General features: G+C 41.4%; 1 protein-coding gene across 1 annotated transcript in view; it reads right to left on the reverse strand.

The window, feature by feature from the left end:
- The window catches only part of MELK (maternal embryonic leucine zipper kinase), a 174649-nt gene that overhangs the window by 113194 nt on the left and 40039 nt on the right, over positions 1 to 21416 (reverse strand). The window contains 4 exon segments of the mRNA XM_030219609.1: positions 4983 to 5051; positions 5135 to 5278; positions 11638 to 11754; positions 18223 to 18308. Of these exon segments, the coding sequence (XP_030075469.1) occupies positions 4983 to 5051; positions 5135 to 5278; positions 11638 to 11754; positions 18223 to 18308 (416 nt within the window).

Below are 21416 nucleotides of genomic sequence, written 5' to 3' on the forward strand. Positions count from 1 at the left end.
TACAACTCTCCTTACAGCCAACCAATACAACTGTCTTGCTTCCTCATCCCCATCTGCTTTGCCCAACACTGGAAGTAAGATGCTCTGCTCAACATGGAACAAGGACACCATCTTCAAAAGAAAGGAGGGAACTGGTCGAAGTACCACCTTTGAGATCACTAGGAAAGTTTCCCAGTAAGACAAAGTCTGTAATTCTGAGATCCTCCGAGCCAAATAGCCACTAGATGTGGAGGAGTGGCCTAGTGGTTAGGGTGGTGGACTTTGGTCCTGGGGAACCGAGTTCGGATTCCCACTTCAGGCACAGGCAGCTCCTTGTGACTCTGGGCAAGTCACTTAACCCTCCATTGCCCCAGGTACAAATAAGTACCTGTATACAATATGTAAGCCGCATTGAGCCTGCCATGAGTGGGAAAGCACGGGGTACAAATGTAACAAAAATAAAAAAAATAAAAGATCTGTTTTCAAAAGGTGAAATCCTTCAACAAAGCTTCCTTGATCAGCTCAAAGAACGACTACACCCATCAGATTAAAGTCCCAAAGGGATACTACTGACTGCCTCTGGGGCCTTAAGAGCGTCATGCCTCAAGAAAAACACAATCTGGATGCCTAGTCAATATTTTCACTTGAACCGAACCTCTAAAGTATGCCAAGGCCACAATCTGAAGAAACAAATGCTAATTATCTCGCTAAACCATCTGATATAGACACTGAAAATGCCCCGCAACCAATGACCACAGGGAACGCACCTGCTGCTCCATATATCACTCTGCCACATTGACATACACCAAGAAAGCGGACCTCTTCCTAGAACACAATAAGGTGGCTATGACTCAACCAGATTAACTCCTCTTTCACAACCTAGCTCTCAAGTGCCATGCCTTAAGACAAAAACGGAGATGCAGCAGCATGCAAATCGGTCTCTGGACTAACACAGCTTCTGCAGCCTGAAGTAACCGATCTAACACCAGCTGCATCAGATCTTGTTACGCAAATCTGGAGCTACTAGACAGTTGTAGCTCCCTATTCTTTGAAGGAAGAGGCACTGTGGGTCAGTCTGTTAAGAGGGAATGGCAAATGTATTTACACTGGTGTGATATACAGGCCTCCTTCAGACAGAAGTGGTCAGAGATTTAATTGAAGACATACAAAATATAGCTGTGATTTTAATATGCCAGATGTTGATTGACATATACCTATTGTGGAATATCCTGGATTCTCTACAGGGGAAACTATTCCAGCAGTTGACAATGGAACGCTTGCAGAATATGGGGGGGGGGGGGGGGGTCATATATTGGACTTAATGCTTACTAATGCTTTCTGATGTTGCAGTAGGTGATTATCAGGTGTGGTTTAATATTAAGAGGAGAGAGGGTTCATTCAAAAGTGAAGGCTCTAAACTTTAAAAAAAAAGTAAACAAAAAAACCCTAACTTTATTCAGGAGGAGGATTACCTCAAGGAATTGCTGTCTTGAATGGAAACATTTGGAAAAGCGGGAAAGCAGATGGAAAAACTGAAAGGAGCTATTGTAAGGGCAACAAGCCTTTTTGTAAGCAAAGTAAATAAAAGAGGAAAAGGAGGCTGCTTCTGTTCTCAAAAGTAGTAGCTGAAAAAGGAAAAAGAGGTTAGCCTTTATAAACTAGAAGAGATCGCAGAAAGAGAAAGACAGGTGACAATGTCTAGACAAGCTAAGAGAAGCTGGTAGTCTGGGAAGCAAAGATGTAAATGGAAGAAAAAATAGCCAATACAGTAAAATGGGGGGGAGAAGAAGACAACTTTTTTTTTTAAGACACGTCAGTGATAGGAGGAAGTACAAAAGTAGCATTGTCAGACTAAAGATGAAGAGGAGGAATTTGTAGAAGCTGATAAAGATAAAATGGAATTGCTTAACAAATATTTCTGTTCTGTGTTCACAGCCGAAAGGAGCAGGACCACATAAAACAAATACAAATAAGAATGGAGAGGTGGAAGTCCCTGAACGATTTTCAGAAGACTGTGTTTGTGAGGAGCTGGTTAAAGTAAAGGTGGACTAAGCAATGGGTCCAGATCACATACATCCGAATGGCTAAGTTCTGGTGGCTCTGCTGGCTGACCTTTTCAATGCTTCTCTAGAGTGGTCCCATAAGACTAGAGAAAAGCAGATGTGGTCCCTCTCCACAAAAGCAGAAGTAAAGAAGAGATTGAGAACTACAGGTCGGTAAAAGACATCTGTGGTAAGTAAACTAATGGAAAAGATTTTAAAACAGAGAATAGTAAAGTTTTTGGAATCCATGGATTACAGGACCCGAGGAAACATGGTATCACTATAAGCAGGTCTTGTCAGACAATCTGATTAATTTCTCTGACTAGGAGACAAAAGGATTAGATCAACAGAGAGCTAGATGTGGTGTATTTAGATTTTAGCAAAGTCTTTGACATGGTTCCGCACAGATTAATAAATAAACTGACTGCCCTCAGTATGGGCCCTAAAGTGACTGTCCAGCCCTTATTGGTAATGTCATTGGAAGACACTACCTCTATGTGCCAGGAGGAGGATATAACTCATTGGTCTGGTCTAACAGGATGAAAAAGAATTAGGAGATCCTTGAAGGGTTTGTTTTTGTTGTTAATATGCTACACGGCAGCACTATTGTACGGTACATTTTATGCTTGAATCATATACATCTATATCTGTAAATTGCACATTCCCTTCCTCTAGCCCCACCATATTCCCAATCCCACATACAAAAGAACAAGAGAAAAATGCTCCTTTTGAAATCCACATAGCTTGAAGTAACCATCTAAAGATCTACAATTTTCAACTTTGGTTTCATTCTTTTCTCCAAGACAAGTTGTTTTGTTTTACATTCCTGAATTAAAAGCTATGCACATATCATGAAGATACCCCTCTGTTACATATGTGGGTAGAACATATCCAATCTTCACCTGCCTAATTGCAAAGGTCTCAAATACAAAACTTACTATGCATCCAACTTCTCTGTTATAGGCAGCCAACTTTGGAACGCCATACCAAGATTCATCCGAACAACAAACGAACATCTACGCTTCCGAAAGCTGCTGAAAACATACCTCTTCAAACAAGCCTATCCAAACGACCCAACTTAATTTATGATCCTAATCCACACTACTAACAATAAACATGCCTCAATCCTTCCACCACATTTCTCCCTCTGTCCTTCTCAATACAATTGTATTATCTTTATGATACTTTTACCCACACATTGTATTACATCTATGATACTCTGTAACCTGTTATCTCTGTGATTCTTTGTATCCATACATTGTAAGCCGCACTGAACCTGCTATTGAGCGGGAAAGAGCGGGGTATAAATACTATAAATAAATAAATAAGCAGTAGTTAGCTACAATATTGCTACCAAATGTTTATCAACCTATCTAAAGGAGTTTAATTATTAAATCATATAAAGAGATGGTGTGAAGGTGTCCCTTTGGATTGATGAATAATATTAACAAAATGAACCTCAAACCTCCTAGCAGGGAATATTACAAAATTATTGCTAAACCCCTGCTTCAATAGGAGTAAAGTACTATCATAGGTTCTATTTAAGAGAGTCAAGAGAAAAAAACCCCAACGTAAAAACTCATGAAGCATGAGAAAACCGATGGGATAAAAAACTCAATTCCTCTCTTAAAAATTCTTTTTCAATCTTAAATACAAATGGACACCAATCATCAAGCCACCCTAAAGACTGACAATAGCCAGTAAAGGACTGTCTAAAGAGAACCCTCAGAGCAAGGGTACACCCTGAGATACCCTAAGGTACTATTTGTTGTATAGTAAAGAAAAACAATGGTAAGTATAAAAAACTTTTTAACATTTTAAACCATCTTGAAACTTTACTTATACACTCTACAACAATTAGAAACCCACTCAGGCTTAACCCCAGATATATCAAATGTGGAATACTTAGCTTCAACCAGGTGTTTAACCCTCAGGAAAAAGACTATGACCAAATATCCCACGCTAAGAGCTGACGATTTAGTTTTCAGTGTTAATTTGGTTTATCTAGATGGTTTTGTAGCGCTCTTCCTGAGGCAGCCACGAGGTTGGCGAAACAAGGCGCTCTTGTTGAGGGGCTGGCGTTTTTTTCGCCGCTGCAGCAACTCCATAGGACTCCGGAGTCCCTTAGCGTGGGATATTTGGTCATAGTCTTTTTCCTGAGGGTTAAACACCTGGTTGAAGCTAAGTATTCCACATTTGATATATCTGGGGTTAAGCCTGAGTGGGTTTCTAATTGTTGTAGAGTGTATAAGTAAAGTTTCAAGATGGTTTAAAATGTTAAAAAGTTTTTTATACTTACCATTGTTTTTCTTTACTATACAACAAATAGTACCTTAGGGTATCTCAGGGTGTACCCTTGCTCTGAGGGTTCTCTTTAGACAGTCCTTTACTGGCTATTGTCAGTCTTTAGGGTGGCTTGATGATTGGTGTCCATTTGTATTTAAGATTGAAAAAGAATTTTTAAGAGAGGAATTGAGTTTTTTATCCCATCGGTTTTCTCATGCTTCATGAGGTTTTACGTTGGGGTTTTTTTCTCTTGACTCTCTTAAATAGAACCTATGATAGTACTTTACTCCTATTGAAGCAGGGGTTTAGCAATAATTTTGTAATATTCCCTGCTAGGAGGTTTGAGGTTCATTTTGTTAATATTATTCATCAATCCAAAGGGACACCTTCACACCATCTCTTTATATGATTTAATAATTAAACTCCTTTAGATAGGTTGATATTTCATTTTTGAGTTTATTTTCTCCTATACAATTTAGAGGTGTACCAAATGTTTATGACAGACATATCAATCCCACCATATTTACAGATATTCATGTATTATACTCAATATAGATGTCGAAACAAGTTATGAAAGTTCATTTATAAAATTAAGCATTTTCTCTTTGAATAAGCATAAAAATATATGGCATGGCAATTTCACAACAGAAATTGCCATACCATTCTGTAACATACTTTAGGCTTTGCACATAGGCCAAAATCAATCAGCTTCAAATTTTGATCCTCATCAATGAGTAGATTCTCCTGAAAGAGAAAAGAACAAACCTCATTAGCCAAATATTAGCAATATAGGTTAAACTACTCTGAAAGACTACACACCAGCTTACCGGTTTGAGATCCCTGTGAGCATATCCTCGACTATGTACATAAGCAACAGCTGATACGATTTGGCGGAAGAATACACATGCTTCATCTTCCATAAGGCGATCCTTGGCAATTATGTAATCAAACAATTCTCCTCCAGGACAATACTGAAACCACAGAACAAAAAAAAAATTAATATATTGCACACAGTCTTAAGGCAAATTACAGGTACATGTATAATCAATGTTTAAAACTGTGTGCATAGGAGATTAGAGACTGCCATGAATACCGTCCATCTGAAACCAGAAGCTGTATGAGCTGATTATTCTGCTGGCATCATATTAAAGGTATCTATCGTATCCTATTTCATGAGTGAATGAGCGAGTTTGTAGTCTTTGCATGTTTGTCATCTAAAAAAAAAACCAAAAGAACTCAAAAAGGTACCAACAGGAGTCACTACTGTTCTAGATCTTATGGTGTTCAAAAGCTTAATATTTGTAGCTGTAAACAATTGTGAAGAATAGGTTAGGAAAATCCTAGGAAAGCTATATACATAGACTGTTCACAGTCATGTTTCAGTTGAGGTGGGGTATTAAAAATAGCAGAAGTAGGGGGCACCATCCCCGAGGATTCCTATGGCGGCTCATGGAGCTCAGCAACCAAAATTATAGGAGAGTGGGCAGATCTGGGTTCGATACAGAAGTTACCCCTGAAGGGGCTAAAGCTGCAAGCCCCAAGCCTGGGAAAGTGCGAGGCAGAATATGAAGCAGTGGGGAAAATTAGGCTTGGTTCTCCTGACTGCTCTCTTTCCTGCACAGATTTTCCTGTCGGAGAATACGAAACTGTCCATAATTTCAAGATGAGCAGGCAAGTTTTGTACCACAGAAGGCAGCACATGTGCTCGAGAGAAAAATTAGCATTTACAATCAAAAACAGAGATAAGTAGGTTGAGATTAAGCATTAGCAATCACAACTAAACGAGATGAGCAGTTTGCAGACTTAAAAAGCTCAGATTTTATAAGAGAGCACTAGGCCAGGGTTGGACCCTGCTGGGGAACAAACTGACAATAAGAGAAAAAAAAAAAAAAAAAAGAAGGTGATTTACCCGATTGTTATGTAGTGAATCAATATAAGAAGCAGGGCACTTACTAACCTAATACAAACCAGACAAGCAAACGTGTAGACCTCATCTCTGGACAACTTGTATAGAACAAGAGATATGCAGGAAGCACCATGCAAGGTGTCGGTCATTATTTGACCCATTACATCGCATCGACTAAACATCTCAGAAACCTCAGGTAGGCCTCTGGAATAGTGGAAAGAAAAATCGGGTTAAGACCTAATTTCTCCTTCCATTACACAGAGTCCTGCTATTCCAGAAACTATGGCATGTTCAAAAGCAATCTCTTAACCATGCCAGAATTCTGTGCAACTGCGCAGTGTAGAATTTCTGCAGAATTCCTCTGCCGTGCAAGAGTTGCCATTTTAGCTGCAGAATCTACCGTGAAAGCGCTGGCTGGCTGTCCTGCCACCCCTGCCTCTGAGCATTGGTGGCCTTCCCCAGGCCTACCTTGACAGCCCTGGTAATCTAGTAGCCTCTTCGGAGCAGAAAAGAATGCCCACTCTTTCATGCCCACTGTAGCTCCTCTAGGCCGGTTACCATTGCTTCTTCAAAATGGCCGCCTTCAAACGGTAATCTTGTGAGGCTGCTGCAGGAAGTCTTGGAAGAAGTGGCAGTACCAGCCCACAGCAGCTGCAGCGGGCAAGAAAATGGGGTTCTTTCCTGCTCCAAAGAGGTAACTCCCACTGCAGCTTTTCATTGTAGCTCACTGGTGAGTGGTGGATGCAATGTGTGGGTGCAGGGCAGGGCATGGAAAAAAAATAAGGATGGGATCTATATACAGGGAAGGGGCTGTATTTAAATTATAACAAGCTTGTAGAGAGATGTGGTAGCCGTGTTAGTCCACTTTCAAAAGTAAATCAATAGAAAAAGAAAATAAAACAGAAAAGAAAATAAGATGATATCTTTATTGGACTAACTTAATACATTTTTTGATTAGCTTTAGAAGGTAGCCCTTCGTCAGATCAGAAATAAGCAAATGTCGATAGATGACAGTATGCATATAAGTGAAACATCAAAGCATTTCAGTGACAGTCTAACAGGGTGAGGGTGGGGTGGGTTAGGTGAGAGACAGGGAGGACCGAGTGGATTAAAAAAAAAAAAAAAAGATTTTCTTTTCTATGTTTTATTTTCTTCTATTTCTATTGATTAACAAGCTTGTAGAATTTGCAAATTTTGCGCACAATTCGGGCAGGAGTAATCCCTAAAGTGGGTGGGATCCTGGTGCCACCACTCTGAGGATCGAAGCCCAAACACTGGCTTCCGAGGACACAACGTCCACCTTATAGTGCTTGGCAAAGTTATGCAGCGTCAATTACATCACCACCTTGCATATATCCAAAGACAGTAAGATAGTCTCATTTCAGAATGTTGCTGTAAACCTCGTAGAATGAGCCCACAAGGCCTGAGGAGCCTACTTCCCTGCAAGCAAATAAGCTGACATGATAGTCTCCTTGGGCCATCTAGCAATTGTGTGCTTGGAAGCCATGAGGCCAAGCCTCCGTTTCCCAAAACAGCAGTCTGTCCAATTTGCAAAACTCATTCATGACTTCCAGTGTTGACACCACTTTCGGAAGAAAGGAAGAAACCGTGCCCGTAGGGAGACCCCTGCCTTTGAAAAACCAAGAAAGGGATCCTGACAAGAGAGAACCTGAAGCTGAAACCCTAAGTACTAATGCAACAGCCACCAAGAATATCATCTTTAGAATAAGATCTTTCAAGGAGGCCTTCTAGAGTGGCTCAAAAGGCGGCTTCTGAAGAGCCTGAAGGACTAAATTAAGGTTACACTCTGGACACGGCGTACAAGAGGGAGGCTACAAGCGGACCACTCCCCGCAAGAATTGAATGCGAGTGAGTCGCAAGAGACGTCTTCTGTAGTTGGCCCCTGAAAAAGGCCAAAGCCACAACCTGAACTTTTAGATCATCCCCCTTCTCAGGTGGGGGGGGGGGGGGGGGCCTTCTCCCTCCTCAAAAGACTTCTTCAATGGCAGCTCCTTTGACTAGAGGGATGCCACATCAGATAAGGAGGGGAAAGCAGAGATAGCCTCATCTGCCCACTCCTGGAGGCCCAAATGAGATCTCTTAGGAGCCGACGGGGCAGCAGGGTGAAAAAACTGAAGCACTTTACAGCAACTGACTGTCCCTGCTTCAGTAAATAGGCTTGGAGCAAAAGCAGTATAAACTCCAGAGAAAACAAACATCCCGATGCAGTTGAACGCACCGAGGATGTAAAATAGCAATTGTGCTCCACGCGTGATCAGACGTAGGCTGCTCCTCACTGCTAGTCGGTCCCGACAAAATGGTGCTCGTTCCCATGCTCTCCTGCATCAAACTGCACCAGCCCTGCCACAGAGCCCGAAAATCCTAGCATATCCGAATGCTGCGCCAAATCCAAAGATGTGCTACTGCTGATCATTTCTTCAGTGTCCCACAGGATTGCCAGCTTGCCAATGCCAGTCAGCGGTTCCCACAATGGGAACACCGCTTAACTGCCTCCAAGGGAGTTGCCATTCACCCCGACTGTCACAAGTGCAGCACATGTCCAAGCGAACAGTCAGGATGCCTCCCCTGCACCAAGTAGAACTTGCAGCCCTGAATCAAAATTTAGTTTGACTTACCACTACTAGCTGCTCACCCAAGCTCTCAGTCTCCACAAGTCTTACCACAGATTAAGGCTGGGGACCAGTTGACCAACTGGAACAAGAGCAAAGCACTCAGAACAAGAGGATGAAAAAAATGGGAGATAGTATTGGAGCTGGACTGGATGCCAAGAGATGCGTCTCAGCTCAGTTTTCAGTTCTCTGTTTCTACCTGCTGGTTGATGGACAACTATCTCACAGGTTCTGAAATAGTGGGAACTATGTAATAAAAATAATCAGACAGATTTTTTTTCTCTGCTTTTGACTGGATTTATGCCCTGGCCATAGAGCTTACAAAATTGTACAACTAGTGCCCAATATGAATAGGGTCCTATAAAGCTGCCCTTTCAACTAGTAGGGTCTATGTATAGGCCATTATTAACAAGACAAGCCCTCTGCCTATCCCCTTGCCATGGAAGTGTATTAATACACCTACTTGGTTCTTAATACATAAGAACAGGCAAGCTATTACCACACCTTAATATCAACCATCTCTGGCCCCTTACACTGCCAAGTGTTGTACAGCTTAATGGATGCTGAAGAACCAGTTATCCAGAATACATGCTATACCCAAACAACCACCCTGCAAGCTCCTAAGAGGCAGCAGCATCACTGTTGGGGAGAATTGGGGGAGTCCAGCTGGGCACTGAAGAGAAGGGAACTCAAGCTAGGAGATCAGGGTAAGAGAAAGAAGATAAAATCGGGCCTGCATGTCCTGGCACCTAAGATCACAGTGCCTAAATGTCCTGGTGCCTAAGTGGTGGGGCCTGAAAGGCGGCATCTAATCACCACATACTCTTCTTCGAGCATCTTCAGAGTGCTAAAATAAGAAGGACTTGAGAAAATCCTCCCAAATTCCCAAGAATTAAATCCCTGCTTCCACTATCAGATTATTAATAACTATGAGATCCCTTTCCACTGATAGGCCTTCTTTTAAGAGTTAGTATCAAAGACAGGCACCCAGTCTGCTCTAGAAAAGATTCAGAGAGTTACTTCAGAAGGCTACCCCAGGATAGCCACGCCTCATGCTTACAGATTTACAAGGCTCCACTAAATGTTATTCCCCACCCCCAAACACACAGACATATAAAATGTAAATGCTAAATCAGGTACTGGCTTGAATATAGGCCGCTGGGACTAAAAGATCCACTGATCACGCTAAGTACGGTACACCAGGAACTGCCTCCAAAATGTGCTTTGATGATCTCAAGTGAGTGGGCTGCAGTACTATGTAATCCACAGCCACGGCCGTTTAGGACAATGCTCCTGCCGGCTTCCAAGTATCATCCTTGCTGCAGATCAAACTAAATTTGCTATATGTCTTTGTTTTGGAGCATAAAACCACTGCTCAACTGAAATTCCATTCTCCAACTGGGTCAGGACTCGGAGCTGCATAGTCCACCCATCACCATTTGCTGCAGACAGAGAAATACTGAGCATTTAAGGCTCCACGGTACCTTTACTGAGCAAAGCACGCAGGACTTTTATTTTTCTCTATCTGCTGATCAACAGAGAAACTCACAGGTTCTGGACTGGTCTGGTGAGGATGCCAAGGAAAGTTTGTTTGGACCAAATAGAAGGTGGTCCCAAGCAAAAGTGGGGGCTGGAGAAAGACAGCAGTGTTTAAAAATGTGTTACATCAAAGTAGAACAGTCTTAATTGTTTAGTGTTTCGTGTCTGTATGCTTAAAAATAAAAAAATTGTAGCCTCTGTATTTGTGATTTATTTTGCTTCCCTATTTAGGAAATACTGTGTTTACCAATTTGTACATAAAATTCTTTGCTACCTGGAGGTTTCTAGTTTATTAACGGAGTACACTCTAGAACTAATTACATAAAGTACTCCTTACATCTTAAGTATCTTAAGCTTATCTCTTTATTATATTACACAGGCCTAACACTTTTGACCTCGAAACTCACATTCTCACGTCTCATTCACACATAGCTCGCAGTGCCCTTGTATATTGCCTTACCAATTAATCAACCGTTTTACTTCTACATTCACTTTCTGATACAATGCATCAGCTATACAATTGTTTCACTGCCTTATTTCAAAGCATTTCAAAACAGTGCCTCCAGATCTAAATCAGGCATCCTTCTTAAGCATTGGTTAAAGTGCCTACTAATGTTTATGCAGATTTTATCAGTTCAGTTCATTAGGCTCAAAGTCCAAACTTCTTTGTACTCCTCAATAACTGTGCCGAAGAGCAATTGAAACTGTGTTCCATGCGGAACCCCGCTGCGTGAGAAAGGCTAGCGAGGATATAGCTGATGCATTGTATCAGAAAGTGAATGTAGAAGTAAGACGGTTGATTAATTGTTAAGGCAATATACAAGGGCAATGTGAGCTGTGTGTGAATGAGACGTGAGAATGCGAGTTTCGAGGTCAAAAGTGTTAGGCCTGTGTAATATAATAAAGAGATAAGCTTAAGATACTTAAGGTGTAAGGAGTACTTTATGTAATTAGTACAAGCCAGAAGGTAAAGCTTTCAGATGCCATAAAGAATACAATAAAAAGGATAAAAACCCTGCATACTAAAAATAAAAATAATAATAATATATATTTTTTAATAGTGTGCAGGGGATATATATATATTATATATATATATATATAAATAAAACATTAAAAAGAAAAAGAGCATTTGTAAGGGTTAAATTTCCAAGAGGCATGGAGACAATATTTTCCTTTCATAAAATGGAATCTAGTTGCTCTGCTTCCATCACAACACAAGTCTACTGCCTAGATTTGATTTTTTTGTGAATATTACCTCCAAGATCATGAATATTTTGTTGGCCGTCTCAATCACATGATACAAACGGCAAACGTGTTGATGACTCAAATTCTTCATCGCTTCAATCTCCATTTTAACACGAGGCAAGTCATCCTATGACAGCAACAAAACAAACATTCCCATGCCTTTTAGAGACCAAAAAAGGTACAAGTTTCAGTTCTCTATAATGCACCTTTAACCCTTCAAATTCCTATGAACAGTATAATACTATTACAGAAATAAATGAGTCAGTGCAAAACTGTGCCAGAAACAAGAGAAGTTTGGAATCACTGATCACAGCTAGAGCTGAAGTTAGAACCAATAGATGCCAGCCCAGTTGTTCAATGCCAGGCATGTTGAATTTCTGCCAAGGAGGCCTCAGGCAATTGCCCTGGATCACAGTAATCCTTGTATTATGTAATTTTCCAGAAACAAACATTTACAATGCAAGACTTCCATCTTCACTGTACATCACTATACTTTTAACTCCTATTCCACTGGTCATATTGTACATAACCTACTTTCAGCTGTACCTATCATGATTCTCCGAGACTGGTGGAAGCAGATAAAGTCTGCACTGCTAGACAATCTCTCAGCCTCTTATTGGGTTTAAATTCCACTTATACTCCTTTTGTGACCTTGAGCAAGTCACTTATATTTCCACTACCTCAAGTATAAGCTTAGATTATAAGCTCTTTGGGGACAGGAGAAATACTTACATAACTAATGCAACTCAAACTGCTACTGAAAAGGCATAAGCCAAATCCAAAATGCATGCATTATAGTGCACGTATTAGTTGACAAAAGGAGAAGCTTGAAGGTGGTAGGCAGCACAAGGTTATTAATTATAGCTGCCATCTAGAAGGTAGTTTTGTAGGCCATTGCACTTTGGCAACAGTTACATTTCAAAATGCCCAGCAACATCTTGCCTTTTCTGGTAGTAGCTGCATTTTATCTAACTGTTGATACAATTGTTCTTCAGATCTCCCAACGCCCCCCTCCAAGCCAAAAAAATCAATTTCTACAATGAAGCTTGTACAACTAGATAGAAATCCCCAATTTCACATGTTTTATGATATGCTTTGGCTAAAGATATGTACGTCTATTAAAATCTTGATCTCATAATCCCTTCCAAGTGTTTTCCTTAGCAAGATCCCTCTGCTCTGCTGATATACTATTCTTAGCTGAATCAAGTTTTAGAATTGTGCTAGCTAAAAGAAAAGGAAACCAATACAATTCTCCAGTTAGGGATATGTACCACTTTTTAAAATCTTATCTTCTTCATTTTAGCCACATGCAACTCGTATTTCAAGCAGAAGTGTCCTCAAGGAACTCCCTGTGGATGAACAATAGCATACCAAATCGAGTTAGAAGTCACTTTCAGGAAGTTTTTAATAGAATACCACCAAGTTAGGCTTTGGCTGACAGAAAATAAGAGATGGAGCGACCTCGAAGGCCTGCAACTGAGAGAAGTGAGCTCTTAAGAGATAACATGGGTGAAATCCAAGGCACCAATATCCACTGTTGCAGTCACTGAATCTAGACATTGAAGATCATTCCTAGAGGGATCCCTGAGTCCGGGGTTATGTCTGTGCATCTGGAAGAGCACTTTGGAAACTGAATCAAAGAAAACTGCCTGCTCTGTTATTAAACTGAGCCCCCAGATACATAAGGACTGGGAGAGAAATAGCTTACTTTTGATATAACTCATCTCCCAGCCCATGCCCTCTAAAATCCGAATCATTCTAGAAGCTCTGGAATGTACATACATTTTGAGAAATAACATTCATTGTACAACAAGAAATCAGTAGTACTGGTCTTTTCTTAAGGAGTTGTATAATATTTCTTGTTGACAAGGAGGCAAGACTAGGAGAGAAATTTCTCTCTTCTTCAAAGTCCCCCTGAAGTTTGACAATCCAAATGCTCCCATTTATACCCTTAACCAGATACACAGAATTCCATAGCATTAGTAAAACATCTTTCTAGAATGCTGAACTTAATCTAAGCAAATATGCCAAAAGTCTAAGGGCATAGTACAATGGAAAAAGCCTATTACATAGTAGTTCTCAAACATTTAATAATAGACTAACATTTATAACATGTTCTCCTTAAACACAGAGTATGATTTGCTTTTCCAAAAGAAGACATCACAAATACTGGTCAGTTTCAGACCTTCTTTAACCTCTCTTATCTAAAGGCCTATCTTTGTCAATATAAAGAGGACTGCAGAAAACAATGACTTCTATTTGTACATATGACCTTTTTACAATATAAAGTGGAATCTGTCAATAACTAATTTCTAACATTTTTCCCCAGACCAGACGTTAATTCTAACTTTTCCAGTTCCACAAAGTCCTCTAGCTATTCTGCTTCATTTTCACCTTGATGAGTTAATCATCCAGATATGAGTGAACCATACCTTAAATACTAATAAGGCCACCATCATTACTTTGGAAAAATAGCCTGTTAACTATGGCAAGGTTAAAAGAAAGCTCTACAAGACACAAAAATAGAGGAATCTCTGATGATTCTCCTTGTTTGGAATATGAAAACAAGTTCCTAAGAGTTCTAAGAAAGGGAACTCCCCCTTTCTGACCCCATCAGAGATCTTAGGATTGCCCTGTGAAAACAGTGAACACGAGGGCTTTTGTAGACACCCCCTCTGAAACTGAGAAAAGATTATACCTTCAACCATTTCTGGCACCACAAATTTGATGGAACATATACCTTGGCACCACTATTCAACTGGGACTGGTGAGATTAGAGTTCAAGAAGCCTTCCTACTATTGCCTCCAACATCAGTCACTTAGAAACTGGACCTCATGATGCTGCCATGTAGGCATCTGAAATGGGAGTGGTATATTCTAACCATTGTGCAGAATTTCCAGACCGCAGGCAAAAAGGTTGCCCCCAACTCTAACCAGGCACCCTCTGGGTTCTCTCAAGAGTAGAAAAGTGTGTGCCACATAACTCCTGCAAATGGAACAATGCAAAAAAACAATGCTTACTTGAAGAGAGCCTCAGTCTTCCTGTCTTTCAGGTCATTGAGGGCTGTACTATGCTTTCAGAATGGTTGTTCTCTGGGTAAATGCTGAAACTAGGTGAATCAACCCTAGAAACCCAGAAAGAGCTCTCCAAGTCTCAGATAAGCAGGAGATGCTCAAGATCCTCCTCCTTAGGCCTCCATCTAGAGTTGGCCTTTTGGTTACAGCCATCTGGGGAAGGCCTTGGAGGGCTTTGATACCCTCCAAAATGGATTACCCTTAAAAGCCTTATCTATTCTTGCATCTGACATCAGATTATAGTTGAGATATTCTCTGCCTGGGATAAAAAAAAAAGATCTACCTTATTTCCCAGCAAGTGGATTAATTTTTACTCTGAGCAAAATCATTTAGGTACCGTGTCCTTATTGGAATGTACAACTGCATGCTGTTCTCAACACTAAAACTGAAGTAAGGTTGACTTTCTACAACATTGCTCCATTTCAACTTTTTCCCTTTTCTCTCATCTCTTCTGCACTCCCTCCCTTCCATCCTCTGGCCATACATACCCCCCCCCCCTTTTTTTTTTCCATTACTACCACCCATCTTCTCATTTAGCCATTCCTTCAAATTCTCTTCTTACTGCTAATGAGGGCTAGATTTAAGCTTAGACCATTAAAGCACAATCAACCACTCTAAAACCTTATTTAAAAGAGCAGGATTTTGAGTTTCTAAGGCTTATAAGGTACTGAAGATTTTTTGGACTTGTTAAAATTGTTAATGTGACAATCTGTACAGCTATGTTTGCTGCTCACAAAGGAAAATAGTGGAGATGTGTAGGGAGATGGAGTAGGAAAAGAGCAGCTAGTGCATGGTAACTACAATTAGTACACAGTACTTCCCCAAAGTTCATGGTGATATACTTTTATTTTACCTTTGCAAAATAGTTTGTCAAAACAGGACTGCTCTACAGAACTCTGAAAGGCAAAGTTCAGCTGCAGAAAAACTGGCTTTTAAACCTCTTAGCCCCCCCCCCCCCCCCAGATTATCCCTTTCACAGTGTAAGGGAGAAGTTTTACTTTTTCTCTATGTCTATACAGAGCCTACAAAGTCTTCAAACTTTGGCTAATTTCTCATAACATATCCTCTTTTCAGCCTCAGTGGAACTGTTAATTCCCAGTAGCAAGATCAGAAGCTGGTCCTCGCCCCTCTCTCCTTGGGTACACAGCAACTGTATTTGCCAAACAACGCCCCACCCCCCCTCCACAAAGCAAGATCAAGGTGAACAGCAACCCATCTTCTTTATAATCAAAGGAAATACTTTGTTTAGCTCAAGTCCCATCTCCTCAAAAGGATTTCCCCTTATGCTCAGCAGCTGGTTGTGCAGTAGGCAGCCATGCCATATATTCCTCTGCGCTCTTGTCCTGGTTTGTAATAAGCTCAAGGGCACTTCCTGGGAGACTCCAGAAGCAATCACTTGCTCTGGGGCAGAGACTGTACTGTATGTGTTCCCTGTAGGAACCCACTGGTATCTTTCCTCTCCCCAGACTCAGGTACAACTGTTAGTTTTCCTCTATAGCTTCAGATGGGGTGGAATTCCTCTCCTCCCAGTGTACATCTTGCTTAGAATATGATGTCCTTTGAGTTTCTCAAGGAAAATTAACGTGCCTGAGGGAATCTTGGGATGGCTGTGCCTTCCCTATCACAATATGAAAGTTCAGACTGAATGGCCTAATGAAGTTAGCATAACATTATCAAGTTGCTATCTTTTTAAGCTACATATTTTTGCTTAGGCCTAAGCAGCTCTCAGTCTTGCACAGAATGTTTTCACATATCTACTAGACACTGTTCACAAGGCTGCAAAAACCCACCCATCTTTCTCTCAGCAAACCTGGTGGAAAGGAATTTTTTTCACGGTAATATATATTTTCCCTTGGGCTGTTGCTACTATTGCCCCCTAAACACAGAAGGCATTATCTTCACCAGCACTTATTACACTTTATCTCCCTTCAGCTCTGCTCCATCCAGCTTCTGCAAACTTACAGAGAGGGGTTTGGAGCCTGTTGTTATCTGTGCTTATCTGACCACTGCACCTTATTATCCAAAGTGCCAGACCTATCTCCAGTATGCAATAAAGCTAAAGTATTCTGGCTTTTCTGATAAGCTGATGCTCACAACCAAACACAGACGCTAGAGGCGATTAGCGCCGGACTAGCGCCCGTATTAGTGAGCATGGGAGACGTGCACACCAAAGATTAGCACAAATAGCATGCTAATGTAGTCAAAATGGATGTTAATTAGGTAATTTCCTATTCCCTCCCAAAGCTCACAGAACAGCACACAAAACAAATCTGCCTTACCACTGAAAAACAGGCTCGGAATGGAACAGGCGTTAGGATTTCTCATGATTCTTTCTTAAAATCTGCTTGGTTTTATATGATTTGGAAGCAGAATGAAGACCATGCAGGCCCCTAAGCACTGGTAGTGAGAGATGAATATGTGCCAGTCAGAGCAAACCCAAAAGTGAAAGCACACATTGGCGCCTGTTTCTTACGTTTAAATATATGCTTTCCAAGTTAAAAAATAAAAAATTGAAACACTTAGTACATAAGTATTGCCATACTGGGACAGACTAAAAAGTCCATCAAACCCAGCATTCTGTTTCCAATCCAGATCACAAATACCTGGCAAGATCCCAAAAAAGTAGAAAACATTTTATGCTGCTTATCCCAGAAATAGGCAGTCTTTTCCCCAAGACCATTTTAATAATGGTCTATGTAATTTCTTTAGTAAGCCGTCCAAACCTTTTTTTTTTTTTTTTTTTTTTTTTTAACTCTGCTAAGCCTTTACCACATTCTCTGGCAACAAATTCCAGAGTTTAATTACACATTGAATGATGAAAACTTTTCTCCGGTTTTAAATTTACTAACTTTGTAGATTCATTGAATGCCCCATAGTCTTAATATTTTGGAAAGAGTAAAACAAGATGCTTCACATCTACCCATTCCACTCCACTCATTTTATAGACTATCATATCTTCCCTCAGCCGTCTTTTCTCCAAGCTGAAGAGCCCTAGCCGCTTTAGCCTTTCCTCATAGGGAAGTCATCCCATCCCCTTTATCATTTTTGTCACCCTTCTCTGCATATTTTCTAATTCCACTATATCTTTTTTTAAATGCAGTGACCAGAATTGAACACAATATTCGAGGTGCAGTCAAACCATGGCACAGAAAACAAAAAACACCAATGTGTGCTTCACTTTCAGGTTTGCCAAGTGCATGCGCACAGGAGCAGAATTTACCGTGAAACTCTTCTGCGCATGCACCAAGCATGCTTCCCCCCTTGCTTTCACTTTTACAAGGCACATATAATTTGAACACAGTTTCCTGAGCATTGGCGAGCTAGGTTTCTGCGCTGTTCCAGTGGTATGGATTCTACACTGTTGGCTTACTACAGGAGTTCTGAGCGTCAGCCCATGAGTGCCTCTAAGTCATTTGCAAATAATATCTAGGGAAACAGAAAGAACTGTAGGCTAGAATCTAGCAGCTTCAGCTTGTACTGCTGGCAGCTAGTGGTTTGCTTTGCATTCCTATATACTCACCCCAAGAGTGGCTTTGTCCATAATTTTGATTGCAACTTTTTCCCCTGTTAAAATGTGGCGAGCAAGTTTGACTTTTGCAAATCCACCTGCATTTAGCAAAACAGAAAACAAAACTTTGAACAAAATAATGAAAAACAAAAAGGAAAGCAACATGCAGACAAAAGAGGTGCCTTCAACCAGAAGAAGGAACAGCAGATTTAGGTCCACCGTCATTTCTTTACTCCAAGAATGGACAAATGTAAACCCAAGGGAGTACCAAACGTTTTAAGAAGAGATTTTTGTGCTCCCACTTACTGCAACTGAACTATCAGCAGCTCATGAGAACAAGGTAAAAGGTGGGTGGCAGACTCTGCAGCTGCTGTTCTATCCCCAGTGAGTAAGAAAGAAAGCATAAACAAAACAATCAGAAGCAGCTGTAGGAATGGGCACATCTCTTTCCATGTTGCCTACCCCTGTACTGCAGAAACCAAAGATGGTAAGGAAGCTGAAGGCAAGCATGGAAGGGATATGACAGGTGAAGGGATGAAAGATTTGCAAAACTGGGAGCCTGGAATCTTTCACATGGGGGGAGGGGGGAAGGTTGATGGAAGCTAGGCACACAAAAGACTGGCTAGATTTACTCTATTCTGACTGGAGCAAAGCTAGATTGCCGAACGTTCTGTGGACAGCAGGATAAGCCAGCCACACATAGGCGACACCACATGACTGTGCCTCTCAGATCTGCTGTACAACTTATCAGAAAGATCCGGAAACCTCTCTGAGCACATGCAAAGGTCCCCCCTCCCATTAACCATCTTTCCCATAGCTGAAGTTGCAGTACTACTACTTATTTCTATAGAGATACTAGACGTACGCAGCGCTGTACACTTGAACATGAAGAGACAGTCCCTGCTCGACAGAGCTTACAATCTAATTAGGACAGACAAACAGGACAAACAAGAGATAAGGGAATATTAAAGTGAGAATGATAAAATATGGGTTCTGAACAAGTGAATAAGGGTTAGGAGTTAAAGCAGCATCAAAAAGATGGGCTTTTAGCTTAGATTTGAAGGCAACAAGGGATGGAGCTTGACGTACCGGCTCAGGAAGTCTATTCCAGGCATATGGTGCAGCAAGATAAAAGGAACGGAGTCTGGAGTTAGCAGTGGAGGAGAAGGGTGCAGGTAAGAGAGGTTTATCCAGTGAACGGAGTTCCCGGGGAGGAATGTAGGGAGAGATGAGAGTGGAGAGGTACTGATTTGCTGCAGGGTGAATGCACTTATAGGTCAATAAGAGGAGTTGAACTGTATGCGGAAACGGAGAGGAAGCCAGTGAAGTGACTTGAGGAGAGGGCTAATATGAGCATAACGACACTGGCGGAATATTAGTCATGTAGCAGAATTTTGAACAGATTGAAGAGGAGAGAGATGGTTAAGTGGGAGACCTGTGAGAAGCAAGTTGCAATAGTCTAAGCGAGAGGTGGTAAGTGTGTGGATGAGGGTTCTGGTAGTGTGCTCAGAAAGGAAAGGGTGAATTTTGCTGATATTATAGAGAAAGAAACAACAGGTTTTAGCAGTCTGTTGAATATGTGCAGAGAAGGAGAGGGAGGAGTCGAAGATGACCCCAAGGTTACAGCTGATGAGACAGGAAGGATGGGAGTGTTATCCACAGAAATAGAGAATGGGGGAGGAGGAGAGGTTGGTTTAGGAGGAAAGATAAGAAGCTCAGTCTTGGTCATGTTTAGTTTCAGATGGCACTGAGACATCCAGGCAGCAATGTCAGAGAGGCAGGCTGATACTTTGGCCTGGATTTCAGCTGAGATTTCTGGTGTGGAGAGGTAGATCTGGGAGTCATCAGCGTAAAGGTGATACTGAAAACCATGGGATGAGATCAGAGTACCAAGGGAAGAAGTATAGATGGAGAAAAGAAGAGGTCCCAGGACAGATCCCAGAGGTACACCAACTGACAGTGGGATAGAAGTAGAAGAGGATCCACTAGAGTATACACTAAAGGTACGCTGGTAGAGATAAGAAGAAAACGAGGAAAGAACAGAGCCCTGAAATCCAAGTGAGGACAGCATATCAAGGAGCAGCCTGTGATCAACAGTGTCAAAAGCAGCAGATAGGATCCTGAGTGAATGTGAGTTTGGGCAGTTACTAGAGTAAGTAGTACTAGCATAGTGTAATGGAATAGAATTTTAAAAGATTGTTTTTCAACCCTGTCTGGATAGACCAGTGCATTTGGGGTCTGTATTGTTGATCAGAAGTAATTCTGTTTCATTTACTGTTTAAGTGCTATCTTAAAGGATTGCTTTTCTACCCTGCTTTTTGTCCGATAATACCCTCTGAAATCTTGTCTTTCTGACCGAAAGTAACTTTCCTTGTGAATACAAAAATAAGTTGGAAATGTGGAAGATAAGGCATGACTCAAACCAATTCAGTTTGTGCAGGAGGGAAACAGGATATGCTCGAAGCCCAAGAGAGAAGCCACCTGGCCAGTGGTTTGTTTACTTGGACCGGAAGCATGTGACTGCATCCTCATGTACATTCTGTAATTTTCCCTTGGAGGCATTCCTGTAACTTCCCATAGCTCTGGACATGGGCTCGGAATCTAATAAAAGGGAGGGCTTGTCACAGCACAGGGGGGGGGGTTCATCTGTGAGCAACGTACGGCCTGCGCAGAAATCTGTTGTTCCTGGTCCAAAAAGCCCTTTTGCTGTGTGTGTCAGGCTCTCCTCAGCTGATGGTGACAAGAGCTTGGATGATGGAGATCAGTGATGACTGTATGCATGTATTTATTGTTTCTTTCCTGGTGAAAGAACTCTTTGCATTGCTTGGATATAGAGGCCAATGATGTAATAATTGTCTTAATCATTGTGTTTGCTTCATTTCCTGGTCTGAGAGATGTAGAGATCAGTGATGTAACCATTGTTTTTCAGAGCTAATTACTGTATATGTGCTAACCAGTATATATATGTACTAGCCGTTAAGCCCGTTAACGGGCTAGTTTTTTTTTTCCTATGGCCTCCCCCATCCACCAACCCTGCTTTCTCCCCTGCCCTCCCGCCAGCGTCTGTTTCCCTCAGTTCCGCCCCCCTCCTTCCCTCCCTGCTCCCTCCTCCTCCGATTTCCACACCCATGTCCAAGCCCTGCTCCCTATTGGGCTGTACTGCTGGTGGAGGCAGGGCTTGGACTTCTACACTCTCAGCGTTCCGA

This window comes from Microcaecilia unicolor, chromosome 11 (assembly GCF_901765095.1).
Source record: "Microcaecilia unicolor chromosome 11, aMicUni1.1, whole genome shotgun sequence".
Classification (NCBI taxonomy): domain Eukaryota; kingdom Metazoa; phylum Chordata; class Amphibia; order Gymnophiona; family Siphonopidae; genus Microcaecilia; species Microcaecilia unicolor.